The 22222-nt window shown below is 41.2% G+C and overlaps 2 protein-coding genes across 13 annotated transcripts in view; both read right to left on the reverse strand.

Annotated features, from left to right (window-relative positions):
• Window positions 1–16118, reverse strand: part of LOC125454433 (ly6/PLAUR domain-containing protein 1-like) — a 54873-nt gene extending 38755 nt beyond the window's left edge. Inside the window, exons 1-2 of the mRNA XM_048535172.2 lie at window positions 15702–16118; window positions 15075–15212 (exon numbers count right to left, since the gene is read on the reverse strand). Of these exons, the coding sequence (XP_048391129.1) occupies window positions 15075–15212; window positions 15702–15750 (187 nt within the window). The 5' untranslated portion in view covers window positions 15751–16118. The remainder of the gene's footprint in view (window positions 1–15074; window positions 15213–15701) is intronic.
• A 901-nt stretch (window positions 16119–17019) lies between these two features.
• Window positions 17020–22222, reverse strand: part of nckap5l (NCK-associated protein 5-like) — a 752792-nt gene continuing 747589 nt past the window's right edge. For 11 of the 12 annotated variants that reach the window (XM_059647402.1, XM_059647401.1, XM_059647405.1 and 8 more), the window contains one exon: window positions 17020–18505. In XM_059647402.1, the coding sequence (XP_059503385.1) occupies window positions 18221–18505 (285 nt within the window). In that variant the 3' untranslated portion in view covers window positions 17020–18220. The remainder of the gene's footprint in view (window positions 18506–22222) is intronic. The other variant, XM_059647406.1, reaches the window with a different exon arrangement.

The following is a 22222-nucleotide window of genomic DNA, read 5'->3' on the forward strand; positions in this document are numbered from 1 at the left end:
TCAGTTAGGAAGCTATGGCAAAATTCAAAACTGAGATTGTGAAGCTGGACAAAAAAAAGTTTGATTTCCAAACAAGGCTTTTGACAGTGCAGTGAAATCCTTCCTAGTGTCAAAGAGTCACAGAGATATACAGCACAGAAACAGACCCTTTGGCTCAACTCATCCATGGCAACCAGAGATCCTAAATTAATGCAGTCCCATTTGCCAGCATTTGGTCAATATCCCTCTAAACTCTTCCTATCCATATACTCATCAGATGCCTTTGAAGTTTGTAATTGTACCAGCCTCCACCACTTCCTCTGGCATTAATTCCATATATGTGCCACATGTGCATGAAAACGTTCCCTTTTAAATGTTTCCCCTCTCACCTTAAACCTATACCCGCTAGTTTAGGACTATTTACTCTATCCATGCCCCTCATGATTTTATAAACTTCTATTAGGTCATCCCTCAGCCTCTGAGGTTCCAGGGAAAATAGCTCCGGCCTATTCAGCTTCTCCCTATAGCTCAAACCCTCCAAACCCCTGCAACATTCCTGTTAATCTTTTCTGATTCCTTTCAAGTTTCACAACATCTTTCCTACAGCAGGGAGCTCAGAATTGAACACAGTATTCCAATTTTCTGAAGAAGGGTCTAGGCCCAAAACGTCAGCCTTCCTGCTCCTCTGATGCTGCTCGGTCTGCTGTGTTCATCCAGCTCTACACTTTGCTATCACGGTATTCCAAAAGTGGCCTAATCATTGTCCTGTAAATCCATAACATGGCCTGCCAGCTCTAGTACTGAGCAGCAATGGGTCCATTTACACCTATTATTACCTATTCTCACCTCATTTATGTGCAATATTTTATTTTTCCCCTTGGTGGAGATAAATTAGATGGTGACAATTCCTGATATGAAAGTAGGTCCCAAGCAGCTCAAACTCACTGTTCACTATTCTGGGTGACCTCACTCATGACCTAACATTCAGGGGAGACACTGGCCTATTGGTATTCTCACTGGATTTATCACTAATCCAGAAACTCAGCTACTGTTCTGGGGACTCAGGTTAAAATTCAACCACGGCAGATGGTGGAATTTGAATTCATTTGAAAAAAAAAACTGGACTTCAGAATCTACTGTTGAAAGCCTTGTTGACTGTTGGAAAAACCTAATTGGCTCACTAATATGCTTCAAGCAAGGAAATGTGTCATCTTCACCTGGCTGACCTACATGTGGCTCCAGACCTACAGCAATGTGGTTGATTCTCAACTGCCCTCTGATAAATCAATCGCTATAAAGTCTCAACAAATAGAAGAAAGCAGACGGACCACCTGGCATTCACCTAAGCACAGGAAGGACATCAGCAGAAACAGCCCTGCCAAGCTGGCAAAGTCCTCCTCACTAACATCTGGGGGCTAGTGCCAAAATTGGGAGCACTGTCTCACAGACTAGTCAAACAGCAGCCTGACAGAGTCATACTCACAGAATCATACCATACAGACAATGTCTCAGACACCACCATCACCATCCCTAGATATGTCCTGTCCCACAGGCAGGGCAGACAAAGCAGAAGTAGTGACACAGTGGTATACAGTTGGAAGGGAGTTGACCTCAGAGTCCCCAGCATTGACTCCAGACCCCATGAAGTGTCATGGTTTTGGGTTAAACATGGGCAAGGAACCCCTCTGCTGATTACCATGTACCGTCCTCCCTTGGCTGATGTATCAGTACTCCTCCATGTTGAACACACTTGGAGGTAGCACTGAGGGTGACAAGGACACCAAATGTACTCGACGTGGGGATTTCAATGTCTTCCATCAAGAGTGGCTTGGCAGCAGCAGTACTGATTGAGATTGGTTGGGTCCCAAAGGGCATTGCTGCTAGACTGGGGCTGTGGCAGGTGGTGCCAACAGAGCTGAGTGATCTCACAACCAACGGATCAGATCTATGGTCTGCAGTACTGCCATATCCAAGTGTGAAAGGTGGTGGACAATTAAACAACTCACTGGAGGAGGTAGGTCCATAATATCTCCATGGTCAATGATGAAAAAGTCTAACATACCAGTGCAAAAGGTAAGGCTAAAGCATTTGCAGCAAACTTCAACCAGAAGTGCTATGTGGATGATCCTTCTCAGCCTTCTCCAGTGGTCCTCAGTATCGTAGATACCAGCAACGAAAACAGCAATTGCTGGAAAAGCTCAGCAGGGCTTGCAGCATCGGTGGAGGAAAATCAAATGTAACGTTTTGGTGCACTGGCCTTTTCTCAGAACATTAGTCTTCCAATCTTCGCCACCTTCAGAACACCAGTCACAGATACCAGCTTTCAGCCAATTCAGTTCCCTCTATGTGATATCAACAAATGGTTGAAGGCACTGTATACTCAAAGGTGATGGATCCAGACTACATTCCATCAATAGCACTGATGACTTATGCTCCAGAACTTACTCCCCCACCGAGGAACCCAGGTTGGGTTCCTCCAGGGTTTCTAGCGCCTGGCCTCATTACAGCATTGGTTCTGATGGAAATGGAAAAAATGGAAAAAAAGGAGTTGAATTCCAGAAGTGATGTGAGACTGACAACTCTTAACATCAAGGCTGCATTTGACTGAATGTGGCAATAAGGAGCGTTAACAAAACTAGAATCAATGGGTATCAGGGGAAAATTCTCCACTGGTTGGTGTCATACCTGACACATAGCAAGATGGTTGTGATTGTTGGAGATCAGTTATTTCAGTTCCAAGACATCTCTGCAGGTGTTTCTCAGGATAGAGTCATCGACCAACCATCTTCTGCTGCTTCATCAATAACACTCCCTCCATCATAAGGTCAGAAGTGGGGATGTTCGCCAATGATTGCACAATGTTCAGTATCATTCGTGACTCCTCAGATATTGAAGCAGTCCAGCTTTAAATGCAACACGATCTGGACAATATCCAGTCTTAGGCTGACAAGTGGCAAGTCACGTTCATGCCACATAAATGCCAAGCTATGACCATCACCAACAAGAGATAATCTAACCACCGCCCCTTGATATTCAACACCCTGGGGATTATTATTGACCAGAAACTCAACTGGACAAACTACATAAACACATTGGCTACAAGAGGAATCAGAGGCTATGGATGCTGCGGCAAGTAATTCACCTCCTGACTCCCCAAAGCCTTTCCACCAACTATAAGGCACAAATTAGGAGTGAGATGGAATATTCACCACTTGCCTGAATGGGTGCAGCTCCAGCAATATTCAAGAAACTTAGCCCTATCCAGGACAAAGCAGTCCACTTGATGGACATCAAATCTACAAGTATCCTCTCCCTCCACCACCGATACTCAGCAGTATGCACTATCTACAAGATGCACTGTAGAAATTCACTGAAGATCCTGAGACATTACGTTCTAAACCCACAACCACTTCCTTCTAAAAGGACAAGGGCAGAAGGTACACGGGAACATCGCCTGCTGTAAGTTCCCCTTCAAGTCACTCATCATCCTGACTTGTAAATATATCACTGTTCCTTCACTGCCATTGTGTGAAAATCTTGGAATTCCTTCTGCAACAGCATTGTCGATCAACCTACAACAGGTGGACTGCAGCAGTGTTAAGAAGGCAGCTCACCTCCACTTCTCAAGAGCAACTAGGGAATGGCAATAAATGTACAAGTGAATTAAAACAAAACTGACAACACATCTGTTTTGCCTTACTTTTTTGCACATACACAAAGCTTTGCAGCTTGTCATGGTTGCCATCAGTGATCAGACAAGCGGGTGGACTTGTCACTGTATGCTATCATGCTTCATCAATCTCACACCAGATGCAAGGCAGCAGTTACAAGGAAACACATTAAATTGTGCTTCAACTAAATGATCCATGTCTCAAAGTCAAAGAGGTGTTGTCCTCAGTGAAGTCAACGTGGACTGTTGTAGTCATGGATTCTTGTCACAGACATTCACGGGCAGAGTCCTATCTTATTTCATGGGTTTGGACTTAGTCAGTTGGCCACATGGGATAGTCAGGGTCCATGGTTTGGTAAACATTGCAGACTGGGGAATGGACCACAGTCCATTTTGCTGGCTCAGCACAACTAGACCTGGAAGTTGTGGTAAGTCGGGAGCCACACACAAGCTCAGTTGGCTAGACAGCTGGTTTGCAATGCTGAGAAATGCCAAGAGTGTGGGTTCAATTCCTACGCCGGTGGAAGTTAACATGAAGGTCCTGTCCTTGTGAGCTTGACCTTCGCCTGAGGTTTGGTGACCCTCAAGTTAAATTCATCATGAGGCATCTCTCTTAAATAAGGGAGCAGCTCTATCATTATCTGGGACTATGGTGACTTTAGTTAGTCAGGGATCTGACCTTCACTAGTCAGGGCTGTTGTCCTTAGTTGGTCAGTGGAGTTGGCCATGGTTGGCCTTGTGGATTGTTCAACAGGAGTCAAGGGGGTTTATCAGTCTGTACTCGTGTGCTTGAAAAACTGGGAAAGTCCATTATGGGAATTGAAAGCAGCAGGCTGGTATGCCAAGAGTACAATAATTATGGTGGGAGCAACTCAACAGTAGTAGATAGGAGCACAATGGAGGACATGGATTACTATGGCAGGTTGGGACGGGTGCAGAATCAGCAATGGTCACTACACTCTCGACTTCAAAGGAAAGACAGTGCAGTGTAACAGTTAGCACGACTAAGCTCAGGGTTCAGGGGTATTGTTGGGAGATGTAGACTTACATGGAAGCGTTAGGTGGGAATGTGTGGAAATGCAGCATTGATAGGGTCAGAGAGTGCAAGAAAGGAACACGAAGTTTGACTCACCAAGATCAAAAGACTAAGCCTGTGCCACACTGTCTGAAGTAGCTCCTGTATTGTCTTTCATTCTCATTCAAATTGTGCGATGAAAAAATGACTGCCACACACCTGCAGCAGACAGACCAACTGTGTTTTTTTCTCTTCAAGGACATGTGATTGACGTGAGGCCCCTCAGTGGGTAATTGCATTAATCAGGCACTGTCACAGGGCAGTTTTAAGATATGTAAAAACATAAAATTCTGCAGATGAAATGTATGCAGCAGCCTGGTATGCCAAATGCAGATCTTGGTTCAAGTCATGTCTCTTGACTAGGTTATTAAAAATTGGTCATAGTTGTATTAATGAAGCAGACAGGCTCTTTAGAAGTGTCACCTGTAGGCCACAATTCACAAAGAGAAACCAAGGTTTCACAGGTTGTACAAGAGCATGGGGATGATTTCTTCTCATCTTGAACTTTACATATTTTCCAATTGGCTCTTACAGGCCAAGTTGCTTTTTATGGGTGATGGAAGGTAGAGGGGTGGGTAGGGTGACAAGGTATCAATAATCCTATCACATGTACTGTCGCTTATTCACCTTCTTGTGGCTTGTGCTGCATATAACAGAATAAGGTCATCAGGTCAAAGTCCCCTGTACAGGCACTGCACGGCTTCCTGTTGGTGACCTCCATGTTTCATTATATTGAAGATCATCCTGAACTATCATTTGTGTGTGATGTGATTGCTGACTGCTCACGATACTAAGAACCTGGCCTCTTTCTGGTATCCCTTTACACAGGTCCATCGTAGCCCTGACCAATGAATCCAGCCATAGCTGGGATTATGTGTCCAGACACAACAAGTCGAAAAGAAAATGAGGAGTAACAAATGTAGTAGCCAAACCCAGGATGAGGACTAACCTCCAGCAGCTGCGGAACAGCATCCACATGAAAAGCTCACAGCTAAAGGCCTTTTCCTCTCAGGGATTTGAATGAGTTACCGGAGACTTAGAGTCTATTGTCTTCAATATTATTTCATTCAGTTAAATGAGGTGCATTACCACTATAGGCTGAGGATTGCCCAGGACACTATCACAGAACTGTGTCATCTACTGGAGAATGCCTAATGACTGATGGTGGATGGATGGTGGCTGTTGAATTGACTGCGCAAAATTTTTATGCATTGGCTACTTCCAAGGATCCTTTAGGGACCTGACCCTGTGTAGGATTTCTCATAACAACATATCAAATTTGTTACCAATGCAATTTTTGACAGATCACACCACTCCTTCTCTTTCTCTTTGACAAGGTCAGTGCTACAACCTAGGCAGTTTTTTTTGCCAACATTGCTGACTTTACCCAAATGCAGAGTGTTATATACTGTACACACGTTATATTGAAAGCACCATGTCGTAACATGGCTGATTTCATCTAAAGAGAAAGGCCAATTTATTTTTGACCATCAGTACAACATTCTACGAGTCTCAACCAGGCGAAATGGACACTACCAAGACAGCAGATGGCCTGGTGATATTATCACAAGACTATTAACCCAGAAACCCAGCTAATGTTCTGCAGACCCAGATTCAAATCCCACCATGGTAGATGGTGGAATTTGAATTAAATAATTTAGAAAAAATCTGGAATTAAGAATCTATTGATCACCATGAAATCATTGTCAATTGTCAGAAAAAAAGTCTGGTTCACTAATATCCTTCAGGGAAGAAAATATGCCACGCTCACCTGGTCTGGCCTACATGTGACTCCAGACCCACAGCAGTGTGGTTGACTCTCAACTGCCCTCTGAAAATGGCCTAGCAAGCCATTCAGTTGTACTAATCACTACAAAATCTCAAAGAAATGAAAGCGGACAGATCACCTGGCATCAAACTAGGCACCGGAAAAGACAATGGCAGAAACAGCGTGTCGACCCTTCAAAGTCCTCTGCATTGACATCTGGGGGTTACCGCCAAAAATCGGAGAGCTATCTCACAGACTAGCCAAGCAACAGCATGACACATTCATATGCACAGAATCATACCTTACAATGACCCAGATACCACCATCATCATCCATGGATATGTCCTGTCCCACCAGCAGGACAGACCCAGCACAGGGCATAGCACAATGGTATGCAGTCAGCAGGGTGTGGCTCTGGGAGCCATTAATGTTGACACCCGTGAAGTCTCATGGCTACAGGATGAACATGGGCAAGGAAACCTCCTGCTGATCACCACATACTGTCCTACTTCAGCGAAGGACTGTGCTAATTCCCCGAACATTACTAGAATTACTGCAATCATACTGAAGCCTTGTTGTTGCATGACATGTTTGGGAATGGAAGGTAGAGGTGTGTATTTCTGGATTTAGAATCACTGCAGCTAATGGATGGCAAAACTCTCTTTCAGGATGAGGTTTTGCAGAGATAAGTGTGTATTAGATTCTAAAACACTTGCATTTAACTGTACTCAGAATTATTCTTAAATATGTGAATAACAGTATTTCTGTCAAACCTATTGCTATGCCCTGTTTCACATTTGAAATCTCTGCAGTCCTGCATATAACTAAGCCAGTAGTTTAGAACTGGATTGTTGACTCTCAATAGTTAATTCCAGGATTGTTTAAATGGTCATTTGGTGAAATGTTAAATGTTTGTCTGCCTTTCTTTTTAACTTACTACAAATGTAGTGTTTAGACTCTACCAAGTTTTTATGGTGGAATAATATATAGAAATTAGGGCAGAGTTAGATTATTGATTGACAAGTGAGTTGACATTGGTTGTTGGAGACAGGGAAAAATGTGGAGTGGAAGCCACAATTGGAACAGCCATTATCTCATCTAGTGGTAGAGCAGGCTAGGGATGTTGGTGAGCCTAACCCTGCTAATTTGTATGCTGATAAGTTAATTGCTTGTGTGGAGGAGAGGAATAGAAGAGGAAGACTGTCAATATTCAGCTCACACGCCTGCAACCATACCAATGTTCCATGGTAGGCAATGGAATGCTGATCGCAGCATTGACTTCTGATTCTGGAAATTGTTACTATGTGCTGACCTTGAATGTCCATGCAGCTGGATTATTTTAGAAAATTTTAGAGGGAATGCTGGCGGGGTGGGCTCAAGGGGCTGAATGACCACCTCCTAATTTCTATAGTCATTTGTTAACATCTTCTCTCTGTATAATATACTTGACAGTTCTGCAAAAGGATATTATTCAAGGTGACAATTCAAATGATGATCCTGGAATTGGGAATCCATAATCTACCAAAAGGGTCGCCTGGACAGGGTAGAAATTCCCTGCAGCAACCCTTGTTACTGATTGTAGCTTAAGGAGGCAGCATTTGCATAAATATCACTGACACTGTGATCCCATCACAGATTGGAACCTGGGACAAATTGTTGCCAGCAGATTTTGGGTTTGTAGAATCATAGAATTTTAAAGTACAGAAGGAGGTCATTCGACCCATGCCTGTGTTGACTCCCAAAAGAGGTACCCAGCTGCTCCCACTCTCCAACCTATCTCTGTAGCCCTCTAACCCCTTCACTTTGAGGACAAAGCTGATATGTTCAAAAGAAATACACTGTCTGCCCAGATACCTTCACACTATCTGACTTCAACAAACGGAAACAAATAACTAGCAATTCCAGTTATAAAGAGAGGCTGAATAGGTTGAAATCTTTTTCACTGGAACATAGGTTGAGAGTCGACCTGAAAGAAGTTTACTTTATTTATACACCTTAATTATTTTATAATCGTAGTTGCCTCCCCCAAGGATGAGGGAATTTTGAGACTGGGGGCACATTTTGAAAATGAGCAGAGAGAAATTTAGAAAATACATGAGGCCAATTTTTTTGCACTGAGGCTGGTTTGCATGTGGTATGAACTTCCTAAGGAAGTGCTGGTTGTGGGTACGACACTTAAAAGACATTTTGATCAATGACGAGGAAAGGTTTGGAGGGGTATGGGCCAGGGCAGGCGACTGGGATTAGTTCAGTTTGGGATTATGTTTGGTACGGACTGGTTGGACCAAAGGGTCTGTTTCCATGCCATATGACTGTATAGAATTGGTACTCCTCTATGCTGAACAATACTTGGAGGAAGCACTGAGGATGGCAAGAGCACAAAATGTACTCTGGCTGGGGGATTTCAATGTCCACCACCAAGAGTGGCTCGGCAGCAGTACGATTGATCGAGCTGGTCGAGTCCTAACGGACATAGCTGTTAGACTGAGTCAGTGGCAGGTGGTGAAGGAACCAACAAGAGGGAAAAATATATTTGACCTCATCCTTACTAATCTGCCTGCTGCAGTTGCATCTGTCAATGACAGTATCGGTAAGAGTGACCATCACACAGTCCTTGTGGAGACAAAGGCCCGCCTTCACATTGAGAATAACTGCCATTGTATTGTGTGGTACTATCACCGTGCTAAATGGCACAGACTTTGCATGGATCTAGCAACTCAAGACTGGGCATCCAAGAGGTGATGTGGGCCATCAACAGCAGCAGAATTGTGCTCCAGTATCGTCTGTAACCTCATGGTCCGGCATACCCTCCGCTCAACCATTACCATCAAGCCAGGGGGTCAACTCTGATTCAATGCAGAGTGCAGCAGAGCATGCCAGGAGCAGCACCAGGAATACCTGAAGATGAGGCATCAACCTGGTGAAGCCACTAAAATGGACTACTCACATGCCAAACAGAGAAAGCAACAAGTGATAGACAAAGCTAAGCAATTCTACAACAGATGGATCACATCTCAGCTCTGCAGTTCTGCCGCATCCAGTCATAAATGGTGGGGGCAATTAAACAACTCACTGGAGTAGGATGATCCACAAATATCCCCACCCTCAATGATGGAAGAGCCCAGCACATCAGCGCAAAAGATAAAGCTGAAGCATTCGCGGCAACCTTCAGCCAGAAGTGCCAAGAGGATGATCCATCTCGGCCTCCTCCAGTGGTCCCCAGCATTACAGATACCAGTCTTCAGCCAAATCGATTTACTCTGCGTGATATCAAGAAACGGTTGGAGGCACTAGAAACTGAAAAAGCTACGGGTGTCGACAACATTCCAGCAAAAGTACTGAAGGCTTGTGCTCCAGATCTTGCTGCTCCCCTAACCAAGCTGTTCCAGTACAGTTACAACACTGGTATCTACTCAACAATGTGGAAAATTGCCCAAGAACATCTTGTACATGAAAAGCAGTACAAATCCAGCATGGCCAATTACTGCCACATTAATCTACCTTCAATCATCAGTAAAGTGATGGAAGGTGTCATCAACAGTGCTATCAAGCAGCACCTGCTCAGCAACAACCTGCTCACTGATGCCCAGTTTAGGATCTGCCAGGGCCACTCAGCTCATTACAGCCTTGGCTCAAACATGGACAAAAGAGCTGAATTCCAGCGGTGAGGTAAGAGTGACAACCCTTGATATCAAGGCTGTCTATGACCAAGTGTGATGTCAAGGAGCCCTAGCAAAACTGGAATCAATGGGTACCGGGGGCAAACTCTCTGGTGGCTAGCATCATACCTGGCACATAGGAAGATGGTTATGGTTGCGGGAGGTCAATCAGCTCAGCTCCAGGACATCTCTGCAGGAGTTCCTCAAGGTAGTGTCCTTGACCCAACTATCTTCAACAGCTTTATCAATGACCTTCCCTCTAACATAAGGTCAGAAGTGGGGCTGTTCGCCGATGATTGCACAATGCTTAGTGCCATTCATGACTCCTCAGATACTACAGCAGTGCGTGTTCAAATGTAACAAGATCTAGACAATACCTTGTAGTCTAGTCCAGACAGAGTGTGTCATATAATCCTTGTATGTTGCGCTCTGCTCAAGTGGAGCAGGCAAAGATAGGACGTGATGGATGCTGAAGTGCTTGGAGAGTGACATGAACCTTCCAAGAAGAAAGAGAAGGGCATTGAGCAGGACAAAAATCACCTTCAGCATGACAGAGTGCAACAGCAGGTGTAACAAAGCAGACAGGTTGACACTCATTTCTAATAGATTTGAAGTGCTCATCCATTGACTATAAATTTGTTGCTGCTCAAAGCGAAAGCAGTCCTTGTCTATTCTCAGAAACAAATACAGTTCTTTGCGTGTTTATTTTTCTTCATTTTTCCTGTTGTTCAGTAAAAATTAGTGCTTTCAACCATGTGAAATCATTCTAGCATGTGATCGTCCCACACGGAACAATAACAGATCTTATGCAATGCCAAGCACTGAGGGAGGAGAAACATTCCTTTAAACATGGTTCTGACATGGTTTGGTACTGAGGGCAGGTAGTCCATTTAGCTTCATACCTGTAGCAGCAATTATTCTGACAGTTTATCAGACAGATGATGGTGTAAACATAAAGTTATAAATGTTAGATTCGAATTGCAATGAAATGTTACCTATATGCCTTCAGAAGCTTTTCTTTTTTGTTTCCCTTTCACTATAGGTACTGTGAAGTGCTTTGTGGTTGGCAGCGATTGACTTCATGCACAGCTGGGGTTTAAATATGGCATCAGCGCCTCAACTCCTGGAGGGTCTTGACAGTGGTGAGCACATCTGCCATTGGTTGGCATACAGTAGGGCACAAGTGGCACATAGAGGCATGATACATACATTAAGAGGTCAGTAGTTGAAAATTGAAACAAATTGCTAGATCTCACAGAGAGAAAGCCTCCACGCCATACTCCAAAATTGATACTTAGCAATTTTTTTGGTAAGATTCAGTAAAATTAAGTGACTGTTTACTTTGAAAAATTTGAGCTGGTCGAAGAGAAACTAGATGGGTTTGCAAAACGTAGATCTTGGGCTAAACTGAATTGAAGTTCTTTTGAGGACATCACACAAGTGGTCAAGCGGAGAACGTTTGTGAATACAGTTTCTATGGACTTCCTGAAAGCATTCAATAAGATTTTACTTAAATTTCTATTAGGTAAAACAACAGTGAATTGAGGTGAATGCCAATTATTAAGATGCTTACACAGTTGAGAAGAGTATAAGAAAATAGATTTGCACTCAAATAGGAAGAAGGTGATTAGGAATGTCTCACAAGAATTTCTGATGTGGGGGCCTCAACTTATTCATTATTATTATTCGTGACTTAGCGAACATAATGGAGGGCCTTTTCAGTCATGACCAAATGGCGGAGGAAACTCGAGGGGCGAAATGGCCTAATTCTGCTCCTATATCTTACGGTCTTCTGTCAAAGTTTGTCAATGACACAAACATAAGTAGTATAACTAACGGAGGCAGGAGCATCAAATTGCAAAAAGATGACAGATTAAATTAGTAGGCTAAAGAACGGCAGTTGGATTTCAACACAGATAGGTGCAACATGATCAAAAAAGGATGCATCCAGTTATTTTTTAAATGGCAAAAGTCTACGGATAGTGAAGGTTCAAACAGATTTAGGAGTTCATCAACACAGACCACTAAAAAGTAAAGGATATAACAATGGCCAAAAAGATAGCATTATAGATAGTTAAAATATATAAAACTTTGCTACATAAATAAAAAAAATGATTAAACAATACTTGGGCACTGTACTTTGGAAGGATATATTAGCTTAGAAATGACTGCAACAGAGGCTAACCAGAACATTACCAGGATTCTGAGGTTCAATTCTAGGAGGAATGGCAGAATCCGTGCATGGTTTTCCTGAAATACAGAGGTTAAAGGAGGATTTGTTTAAGATTTATTTTGAAAGGAATTCAGAGGGTAGAGTAAGAGTTTAAAACTGCTGGGGGAGTGTGGAACAAGGGAACACAACCCTAATCTTATGGCCAGGACATTCAGACAGCTAGGGAAGAAATATTTCGTCAGAGAAAAGAGATGTAAAACTCTCCTACTAACAAAGCAAAAGATATAAGCTTGAATTGATAGATTTATGCCTTCTAAAGGTACCGAAGGATTGGAACCAAGACAGGGAGGTGGAATTAGAATTTAGATTAGTCACAACCTCACCATTGAAATTGTTGAGATTGTTGAAACAGAGGTGTAACTACCTTCTCCTGATAACTTCACTGGTGTTTGTTTTTGCTGGTGATCCCAGATTTGCAACAACACTACACATGTCCTCATCCTTGATGTTATAGAATTTAGTGCTTTTATCCTTGGCAAATTTAAGTAGACAGGGAAATTAAAATTGAGGTTTTTGCTCAATCATCCTTATGAACTGTGAGAATAGGATGCCTCCTGCTCTTGTAAATTCGGTATGAGCGCACCTCAGAGAAGGCAAATAAACATTTTCGGTCATTACATAACAGTCCCTCACAATTATATATGAATGAAGCACTGTATAGAATCGAAGTTGTTCCTAAAAAGGTAATCCTTATGATGGAGGAGCTCTTATCTTTTGTTCCCATGTTGATTCTACGAAAACTCATCTCACGACCTTACCCTTGTTTTAATTTTGTTAAGAAATGTCCACCCTCTTAGTTCTCACTTAATTGTTGGGAACATCTCCCAAATGGAGAAGTATGAGTACTTGACATTGAATTACTAGAGTGCAATATATTCAAAGGAGTCTCATTAAATGGTGTGTTATGAGAGTGAAATTTCAGTGCATAAAACACCAAGTTAACCATAAAGTTTAACTACAGTACTGAATTCAGTAGTACATCCAATTCCACAAATGTCTGTCTATGTATGTATTTAAGACATCACAACAAAAGTGCTAATGCAAAGTAGTTTATCAAGAATGTCTGACCTGAACATATTACATTTAATTACCTCATATGTATGTGTAATGCAATAACATCAAATTTAAAGCTTTAATTCTTTCAGCAGAAAATATTATTGTCACCTATTTTTAGGAGCTTTTTCAGCGTCTCAGTACAGCGCAATATGCAATTGGTTGAAAGCATTAATATTCCTTTATGATATCAATACTGCAGGTCAGCAAGAAATAATTTTCATATGATTGCTGCAGTGAAACTCTATAGCGAGTTGTTCCTTATAAATTTTGCAATACCATGGTCATGGGAGGTTACCCATTGAGGCAAAATCCACATTAAAGTCTTAGTGTGCACCTAGCCTGGGAACAGGGATAATGAAAAATGGATTTGTAGTATTTCAAAGCATATTGGAGGCTTTTTGGGAACATAACATGTGCTATGTCTTTTGTTCTGTTTTACAATGAGTAGCTTAGAGTGAAAGATCTCCATCAGTATGCCAATATGACTTCATAAATTTCAAGACAGGTTTAGAGATTGTTATGCATCAGAACAAATTTACCCGTTGTATTCCTTCGATGTTATTGATTGTATGAGTGCAATGTCACAAGAAAATATGTTATCTTGTGTGAGAAACATCAGTCACATTATAACTGTTGCATCTTAGGCATGTTTCTTTTTTTATATCCCATTTCACTATATGTGTCATTCATGGCTTCACTCAAAGCACAATAATCTTTACATTTCCCTGACAATTCCCCCTACAATAGTTTATCAGCCATAGGGGATATTTTCATATACATTAAAGAGGCTTTCTTTTGAGGAAATCCTATAAGTGGTCACATGGCGAATCATTGTAGACAGGCTAGTACCTGATCTGGTGAATTATGACTTTTCCTAACTTTGAAATTGGTTTGGCATTTTTAAAGTTTTGAAAATGTATGCCAATTGTTTGGCATGACCTCATTACTTTTTTGTCACTTCCCCTTTGCCAAATATCATACATTTTAATCAAGAATGTCTCAATCACTTCCAATCTGAACAGAATTCAAATTTTTGAAACACTTTTCAATACAAAATTCACATTTACTCACTTCAATCTGATTTGTGTGTGCGTCTTTACCTATAACAGCCTGGAAATGGAAAATGATTGCTTGAAATTTTAAGAGGACAGCGTCCTGTAATCCATGCACAGTTTAAATCTTACAGTTCAATTTGCGGTTGTTTTCTTCCCGGTGTAATAATGCCAGATTTAATCTATTTCCCATACAGAGGAACGTTAGACAAGAAGAAACAGAAGAAACATTGAATGGATAGCTAAATCGATAAGCCACGTTGTATGCTGCTACGATTTATTTTAGTTATTTTGCAACGAGCAGAGGACCTACATTCGCAAGAATCCGAACACTTCACTTGATGGAGGCTATATTTCACTTCGGGCAGAAATTGGCTGGTCTATAAAAACTAAATTAGAGATGTTTATTGTATCTAGTCGAGAGGAAGAAATTCTAATTACAAGGTTACAGTGTCAAAATAATCCATTTTTATTAATGTTTACAGCCAGTGACGAAAAGTCGTCGCGCCTGGAGGTAAATTAAAACTCGTGGATTTGAATAAATATCCTCCAACGAAATGGATCTCAGGAATTGTTCCTTACCGTCACTTTTGACAATCACTTCTTTCAGACACATGTCTTGCACGTTGACTGTACAGTTTGCTATAAACTCCGGGGACGAACAATCATCATTTAATCGGAATTCTTCACATTGGTAACACTGGATTTGAAAGCCAAGCCCTGAAAAAGTTAACATGGATATGGCGTGGATTGATCGACTGTGCAAGTCGAGATTTCAGCTCTTTGTTTATCTAAAGACTCACCTATTGAGATAACATTGAAGGTGTACAGAGTGAAATGAGTGCAATGAATTGTAAGATTCATCACGGATCCCAATTACAAGTCTAAGATTGTACACGAGCTTTGATCATTCGTTCCTGATTCATTTATGGTCCTTATTAACTTTTGTTGTTATTAATTAACTTCCCAGCGCTGCAACTGATCATACATTTTCATTCATTGTTAATAAACTACAATAGCCTGAAATGCCTTTTTTGAGGAGAAAAAAGTCCCTATCGGCAACTGATTAGACTAAACGGGGGAGCCTGGAGGGGAGAGAATGCATGGCACTTTTGTTTTGGTTTTGGAAACAATTTCAGATTAAACGACTTCCGATTCTTGAGAAATGGAGTTTGCTGTAAAGGGAGGGAATGCCAATCGCCAGCTTACCTGTGGACGCTAAAAATCCGCAGAAAGTTGAGTAAATGAGGAGCTCCATTCTGACCGCCACTGCACAGAACAATGACGAGATTAGGGGAGAGTGATCGAGCAGTTGCGAGTCTTAAACGAGCTTCCTTGAACCAGCCATGTCTGCAGAGTGGTCCCCCGGCTGGGAGCCTGAGGAAACTGAGTTTGAGAGGGAGAGACGGGACTGGGAATGGTCAGAGGATTCAAATAGTCGCACCACGTGACAGCAGTCATCTCTCACTTGGCATTCGGAGAGATTCATCGTTAACATTTTCACAGTGGGAGGAGGGGCGAAAAGAGAGAGTAACTGGCACGTTAAAACTAAGAAATGCAGGCGTGAGAAGCAATCGAAGGACAGGGAAAGGCGAGCAAACGACGTGAAGTACTGATTGGGCGAGAATACAGGCATATTGTAAGACTTAAGGAAAAGGGGGAGCTGTAAGGAGGAGAAGGGAAGGTTCGTGAATAAAAATAAAAGCCGGTGATGGGAAATAGACGAGCGCATTGATGAACGGGGTGGAGAGTACCTGTTTTCTTTCTTCCCAGTTTCCTGTGAGTTTGATAGAATGATTAGTGAATGTTTTGGCAGTGTTTCTTTTTCCAGGGGCTTTGAGCCAGTTGTAAATTCAGTTGATTGCAGAATACTGCAATAGCCAGGAACAGATGAGGGAAAAGCGAAAGGTTCTCTCTAAAGCAGCATTCGGCTGACGGAGCTCCAATTACAGTCTTCAAACAGTTAATACCATTGAGTCTCACCAAGGCGTTACTGTAATAGTATTAGAGCGGCTTATCCGAAGCGCTGGCTGATTACCTGTACGCTTGAAAGCTTTTGCATTTGTCCTTGTTTATTCATCATTTGCGATCACGGCTCACTGGTCAAATCCCTGCTTTGAATAAAAGTGCATTGACAATGTTGTCTACAATCGAAACCAGTGTGTTTTACTGCTCAGTAACCGCAGGTAGGCTGCAAGCTCGCAACACAACCGACCTCAAACTGGGGTCTTGCCAATAGCGCGCAGGCAGACTGGGGACGGGATCCACTCATTCGCTCGGCTAACCACCTCAAGCCTCGAGGAACACGGCTCATTTAGCCTTAGTTTGCTCTCCTTGGAAGCAACGGCCAAATCAAATTGGAAACGGTGATTTTGCTCCCTCCAGCCAGTCTGAACGGATTCCGGCCCCTCCCCACGGTACCTTTGTATTGCTGGAGTGAAGGGGTAAATAATGAACCAAGGTGCACGAATTGTAACAAAATGACAGAAACACTTGTTCAAAGTCTGAAAGCAAAAGCATTGTTTTTCTTTATTTGTTCTGACAATGTCCTTAGATGAAAATCTGTCACCAATTTCTAACATAAACATCTAAGATTGCACCGGATACTGAAGTAACACTGTTGGTGCCGCCAGATTTCGGATTTTTTTTAACACTTGGTACACTTTACCAACCGTTTCAATCCAAAAAAATTGAGTACAGTACGCTAGAAAATATCAAATATACTACTTTACAATTCCATGTACAAAAGTCGATATAAATATCTCACAGCGAGGAAAAATACACACCATTTGAAATCTGGTACCTTTGCCACACCTCTGAACATAAGCCTCACAGTTAATGAACAAAGTATGGTGGGGACGTCTCCAAACGCAGAAAGCTCCACTCGGAGCAGCGGGACTTTGTTGTGAAGAGAGGGTTCGCCTATAGCAACTGCAGCTAGGATTTGGGACGAAGGTGTTCGAACGATTAAAACGGGAAAGGTGAAATTGGTCAGAGCAGCTCGGCCGGCTCGTTACGGAGACGTGTTATTAATGGAGCTCAACATTTAAAATGTACACATTAAAGTTAGGTTACAAACATCCCTGACATGGCTTCGAAAACTAAAGCAGGAAAATGGGCAAAATCCCGTAGGAGGTGGGAAATATAATCTTTTTTTTACAAAAATGTGTCGTCACCTGAGAGTTAACAAATACATCTTCCAGACTGAGTCCGTATATTTCCTACACACAGATATTGCAGTTGATAAGTTTTATCTTTCTTTTAAAAAACTGCTTAAAGATAATGCGCACTCTTAAAAATGCCGCATTTCACGTTTCCAATAGTAGTCAGTTCCTTCCTATTGGAATTCAATTCAAATAAACCGCAAAAAAACATAGAAAAATAAACCAACTTGAACCTGTGATCTCAGAGTGTCCAGCTGAACATGTGAGAGCCAAAGGAAAAATTGCACCATTGTTTTGCCATTTATTGCTTTCATGATTTTGCTACAGATAAATTTTCCAATTTACAGAAAGTAACAGATTTATACAGTGCAAAATTGTCTTCATTAAAAATCAGTAAATTCATTCATTCATGCAGCGTTTCCCAGTTTTAGTTTTAACTGCGTTCTGCTGCCTGAAGAATATCTTGACCGCCTTCGGGCCGCACCATTAATTTCGCTACGGTACCACTGCAAAGTCGCTGCTTGGTGGCCAGTGTCCCACGGCTCGTCCAACCTTTGACTCCTATTATACCTCATTGGACGCTTGACTGGCGCAAGATGAGAAACTGTCGTACAAAGAATCGCTAAGTGATTCCAGATTGTCCACACTGTTCTTTCCGGGCAATCTTGTTGACGGGTCTTCTTCTTTCCCAACGCTCTCTTTCTCAGCCTCGGGCTCAGTTGGGCAGTCTTTCTCCTCTCCTGTGATGTGAGGACGGGTGGAGTTGATCCTGTTCAGGGTATCTAACGAGACGGTTGGCAGACTGGACAACTTGGAGCTTGGCTCCTCTTTCTTCACTTGTTTGGCATTCTGTAATAAATCAAATTCGAGTAGATTACAATCTTATAAAACATTGGATAATTTACGGTTCAGTTGGGCGGCTTCGATAATATTGTACTGACCTTGCAGTGGTATTAACTTATCATGGTGCAAGGCTGCAGGATCCCTCACCACAGACCGAATATTACATTCAGTCTGGGAGTTGGTTGGCAGAGGTTATTGTTGCATTTTTGATAGTGACATAACGCTTCATTTTCTAGTTGCAGTCAATAAAACTAGTAGGTTCTTTTTCAGAGGTGGTCAGCGTACAACTGTGCTTCATTTAAAGTAACAGCTCATGAATCTGAAACCAGATCAGTGGAAATTCCTTCCTGCGGCATACGTGCCTACTTAGTTAATTTTAATAAAACCCCTGTAATCTTTGCAACCAACTTACAGCACTCAGGAATGGGAAGAATTATTTATTTTTATGCCCACGCTAAATGGATTAGCTAAATATAGTTGTACTGTGCACTGCCTGTGCTGTCAGGTCAAAACCAGGCTTAAGAGTCCCAACAAACTCTCAAGTTTTTGTATCGAAATCTAAATGTATTCTACATAAAAGCGGGTTTGGATCACATCAATTGGAGTGGGCCCCATGATTCAGTGTTCTGGTGCAACTCATTGCCTGGCCTTAGAACTGTCTCTTAAATAAACAGATACAGATTTTGTTTGAACAGTTTGAAAGTGAACGTCGAAAAAAAACTCTTATTTTCTATATTTATTACGTGTCCTTTACTGAATCCATATGAGATGTATTTTGACCTGAGGAATTCAAATATATTAATCCTTCAATACAGAAAAAAACTGCAACTGGAGTCAAACATTATAAAGCGCAGGCTGCACAGAACCAATACTATGGACAACGGTCTACAACTCAGGAAGAAGAAAATCCATACCCATCTAAAATATAGTGCAATAATTATGTATCAAGCAAGCCGTAATTCAAAGTTAAATCTATCATTATCCATTGGTTAGCTACCTAATGCTTATCTAGTTGAATATTCCCAACTACCATTTATTCTTACTTTTACTCCCCAGTTGAAAAGATAAAGTGCATGCTCTATTCCTGGACCCGGTAATTCCGGCTCTAGCTGCCGTGAATGTGAAAAAATGGCATTTTGCATCCTGAAAACAAAAATGAATCTAAAAGGCAGTTGTACCCTCTCAGATCAGCAAGCAAGAGAGATCATTCAGGGGGACCTTATTCATTTCTCCCATGCATGTTTTTTTTTTGCTGCACTGTTGTCAAGGAACACATCAGAGGAAAGAGCGGCTGTGAGGCCATCTGGTCACAGGTCAATGTCAGCAAAAGTTGCATAAAAGCAGTGTGTATTATATATGTCGTGTCAGAAACAAGGATCAAGGAACCAAGGAGAGCTAATAAGATAGTTACGAAGAACTATAATGAAACACATAAGCCATTAATTTATAGATTGACTACTGCAAATATTGTGGGTTGTGTGGGCAATGAATATTAAAAAGTAAAATGAAATTTCTCATATCATGTATTACCTTTATATTACTGGTGACAGATAAAAACAAATAGTATTAACATTTTTATGGGACAGGATGGGATATTGTGATGATTGACCAAGATTATTAAAACAAAAGTATTAAAAGCTATTTTCATTTGATTTTAGTTATGCATTTACTTCTAGTTAGATTTTACTTTATTTCCAGTCAATTTAATGGAATAAAGATGCTTGGTTAACAGATTAGTGGTATTGTATGTCGCAAATGTAATCCTATAATGATGTTATCATGCTGCACTGGAGACTTAATCACCTTTTTATTAAGAAATTAATAAAACCAAAGTCTATAGAACAGTACACCATCATGGTTGAAATAAGATAAATCAAGAAGCAATGATACTGTGACAAAAAGCTCAGTTTTAAAATCCTGAGGATTGCAGGGAGATAATTGAAATCCAGTATGATGTAGGTTTGAAGTCCTAGCAGAGAATAAGTTAATGACTCAATGATGATTATAAATTTTAATATAAAGGGGTATAAAATTCAGTCTACAAGGATGAAATACATCTAAAATGACACATTTGGAGATTATAAAGACTCATAAGAAAGGGGCATGGAACTAGGCCATTTGGCCCACCAAGTCTGCTTCACTATTTGATCATGGCTGATATGTTTCTCAACCCCATTTTCCTGCCATCTCCATTTAATCCTTGATCCCCTTGCAAATTATTCACCTATTGCTGTCTTATATACACTCAATGACTTGGCCTTCACAGGTCCCTGCAGCAAGGAGTTCAATAGATTAACCATCCTCTGATGGAAGATGTTCCTCCTCATCTCAGTTCGAAAGTGTTGCCCCTTCATTCTGAGGTGGTGCCCTCGGGTATTACTGTCCCCAATCGTGGAAACACCTTACCTACATCTATTTTATCCAGGCCTCTCAGTATTCAGTTGGTTTCAATGAGAACCTCCCTCCCAACTCCCATTCTTGTAAATTCTATAGAATACAGAACCACAGTCCCAACCACTGCTCATACGACAATCCCTTCATCCCCAGAAACATGCTTGTAAATCTCCTCTGGGCCACCTTCAGAGCTAAGAACATTCACAGGAGTGTTAAGCATGGTAGTGCTCACTAAATAGGGAGACAACAAAAGAGCTAACAGAGGGAGAGGTTGTCTGTCAAAAGCAAGACATGAATTGTACATAAATCAACAAATATTGGTATGTTGTCTAAGATTCATGGAAAACATCTTCCCAGATATTGATGCTGTATTTATGGCTTAGGAGATAGATTTTACAACATGCCACAAGTTATTGTAGAAACACTCATCATAAAGTGAAACCAAGGCAGTTCTCAGTGAATTTCTATGCATTTCATTGGGATGTAACATATCTGAAGTGTCAACGATTTCCACCAGTAATGGGGCAAAGTTACTGAGGATTTGGCTCAAATCATTATGGATTTTTGATTAGAATAATTGGAAGTAACGGAGCAATGGTGGGTGGACTGTTGGGATAGAAGTTGGAATAGAAATTGGCAAGGGAGCATCAGGACACAAGGGAATCAAAAATAATAATCAGAGAAGCTAAAATGGAGAGCTTTGACTGAGGTCCAGAAAGAATATCTGGTGGTCTGCAGGTGACCTGTAAAATGCTGCAAATGGTGATTTTTCTTCAGCAATAACAGAGATTAATTACAGGTCTAAGTATCAGTTGTGATGCAAAAACATGCATTTAATCCTTGCTTAGTCTTGTACAATTTTATTTTTAATAACAAACCAAAAAAAATCAAGTTTATGTACAAGTAGGTGTTTATTTGTGTGTGTTAAATAGAGCTTTTCCTGTGTTCAAATTGTCAATAATGATTTATACTTTCATGTATCAATATCATTCAACCACATACAGTAAATTAATGGTGTTTCAGTGTGAATAACTCAACCAGGAAGTCACTAGAATGAATGATACAAAAGTTCATTGATTTTGATTACTGATTTGTGTTTGGAGGTTGATAAGCTTAAAATAACAGTCAAACTTTCTCAGGTATAATCGCAAAATGGTGCTGTCTATTTGTTAAATGTAATCTGATCATATAGAAGAACATTATAATGGGACTGAATTAATCTTCAGATTATATGTCCACAATGACTAGGTATTATAACAAATCAATGTAAACTGTGTTTGAAGGATAAAACTTGCATTTGTCGACAATATTTCAAATTATAAAAATAAT

This window comes from Stegostoma tigrinum, chromosome 7 (genome assembly GCF_030684315.1).
Source record: "Stegostoma tigrinum isolate sSteTig4 chromosome 7, sSteTig4.hap1, whole genome shotgun sequence".
NCBI classification, from domain to species: Eukaryota; Metazoa; Chordata; class Chondrichthyes; order Orectolobiformes; family Stegostomatidae; genus Stegostoma; species Stegostoma tigrinum.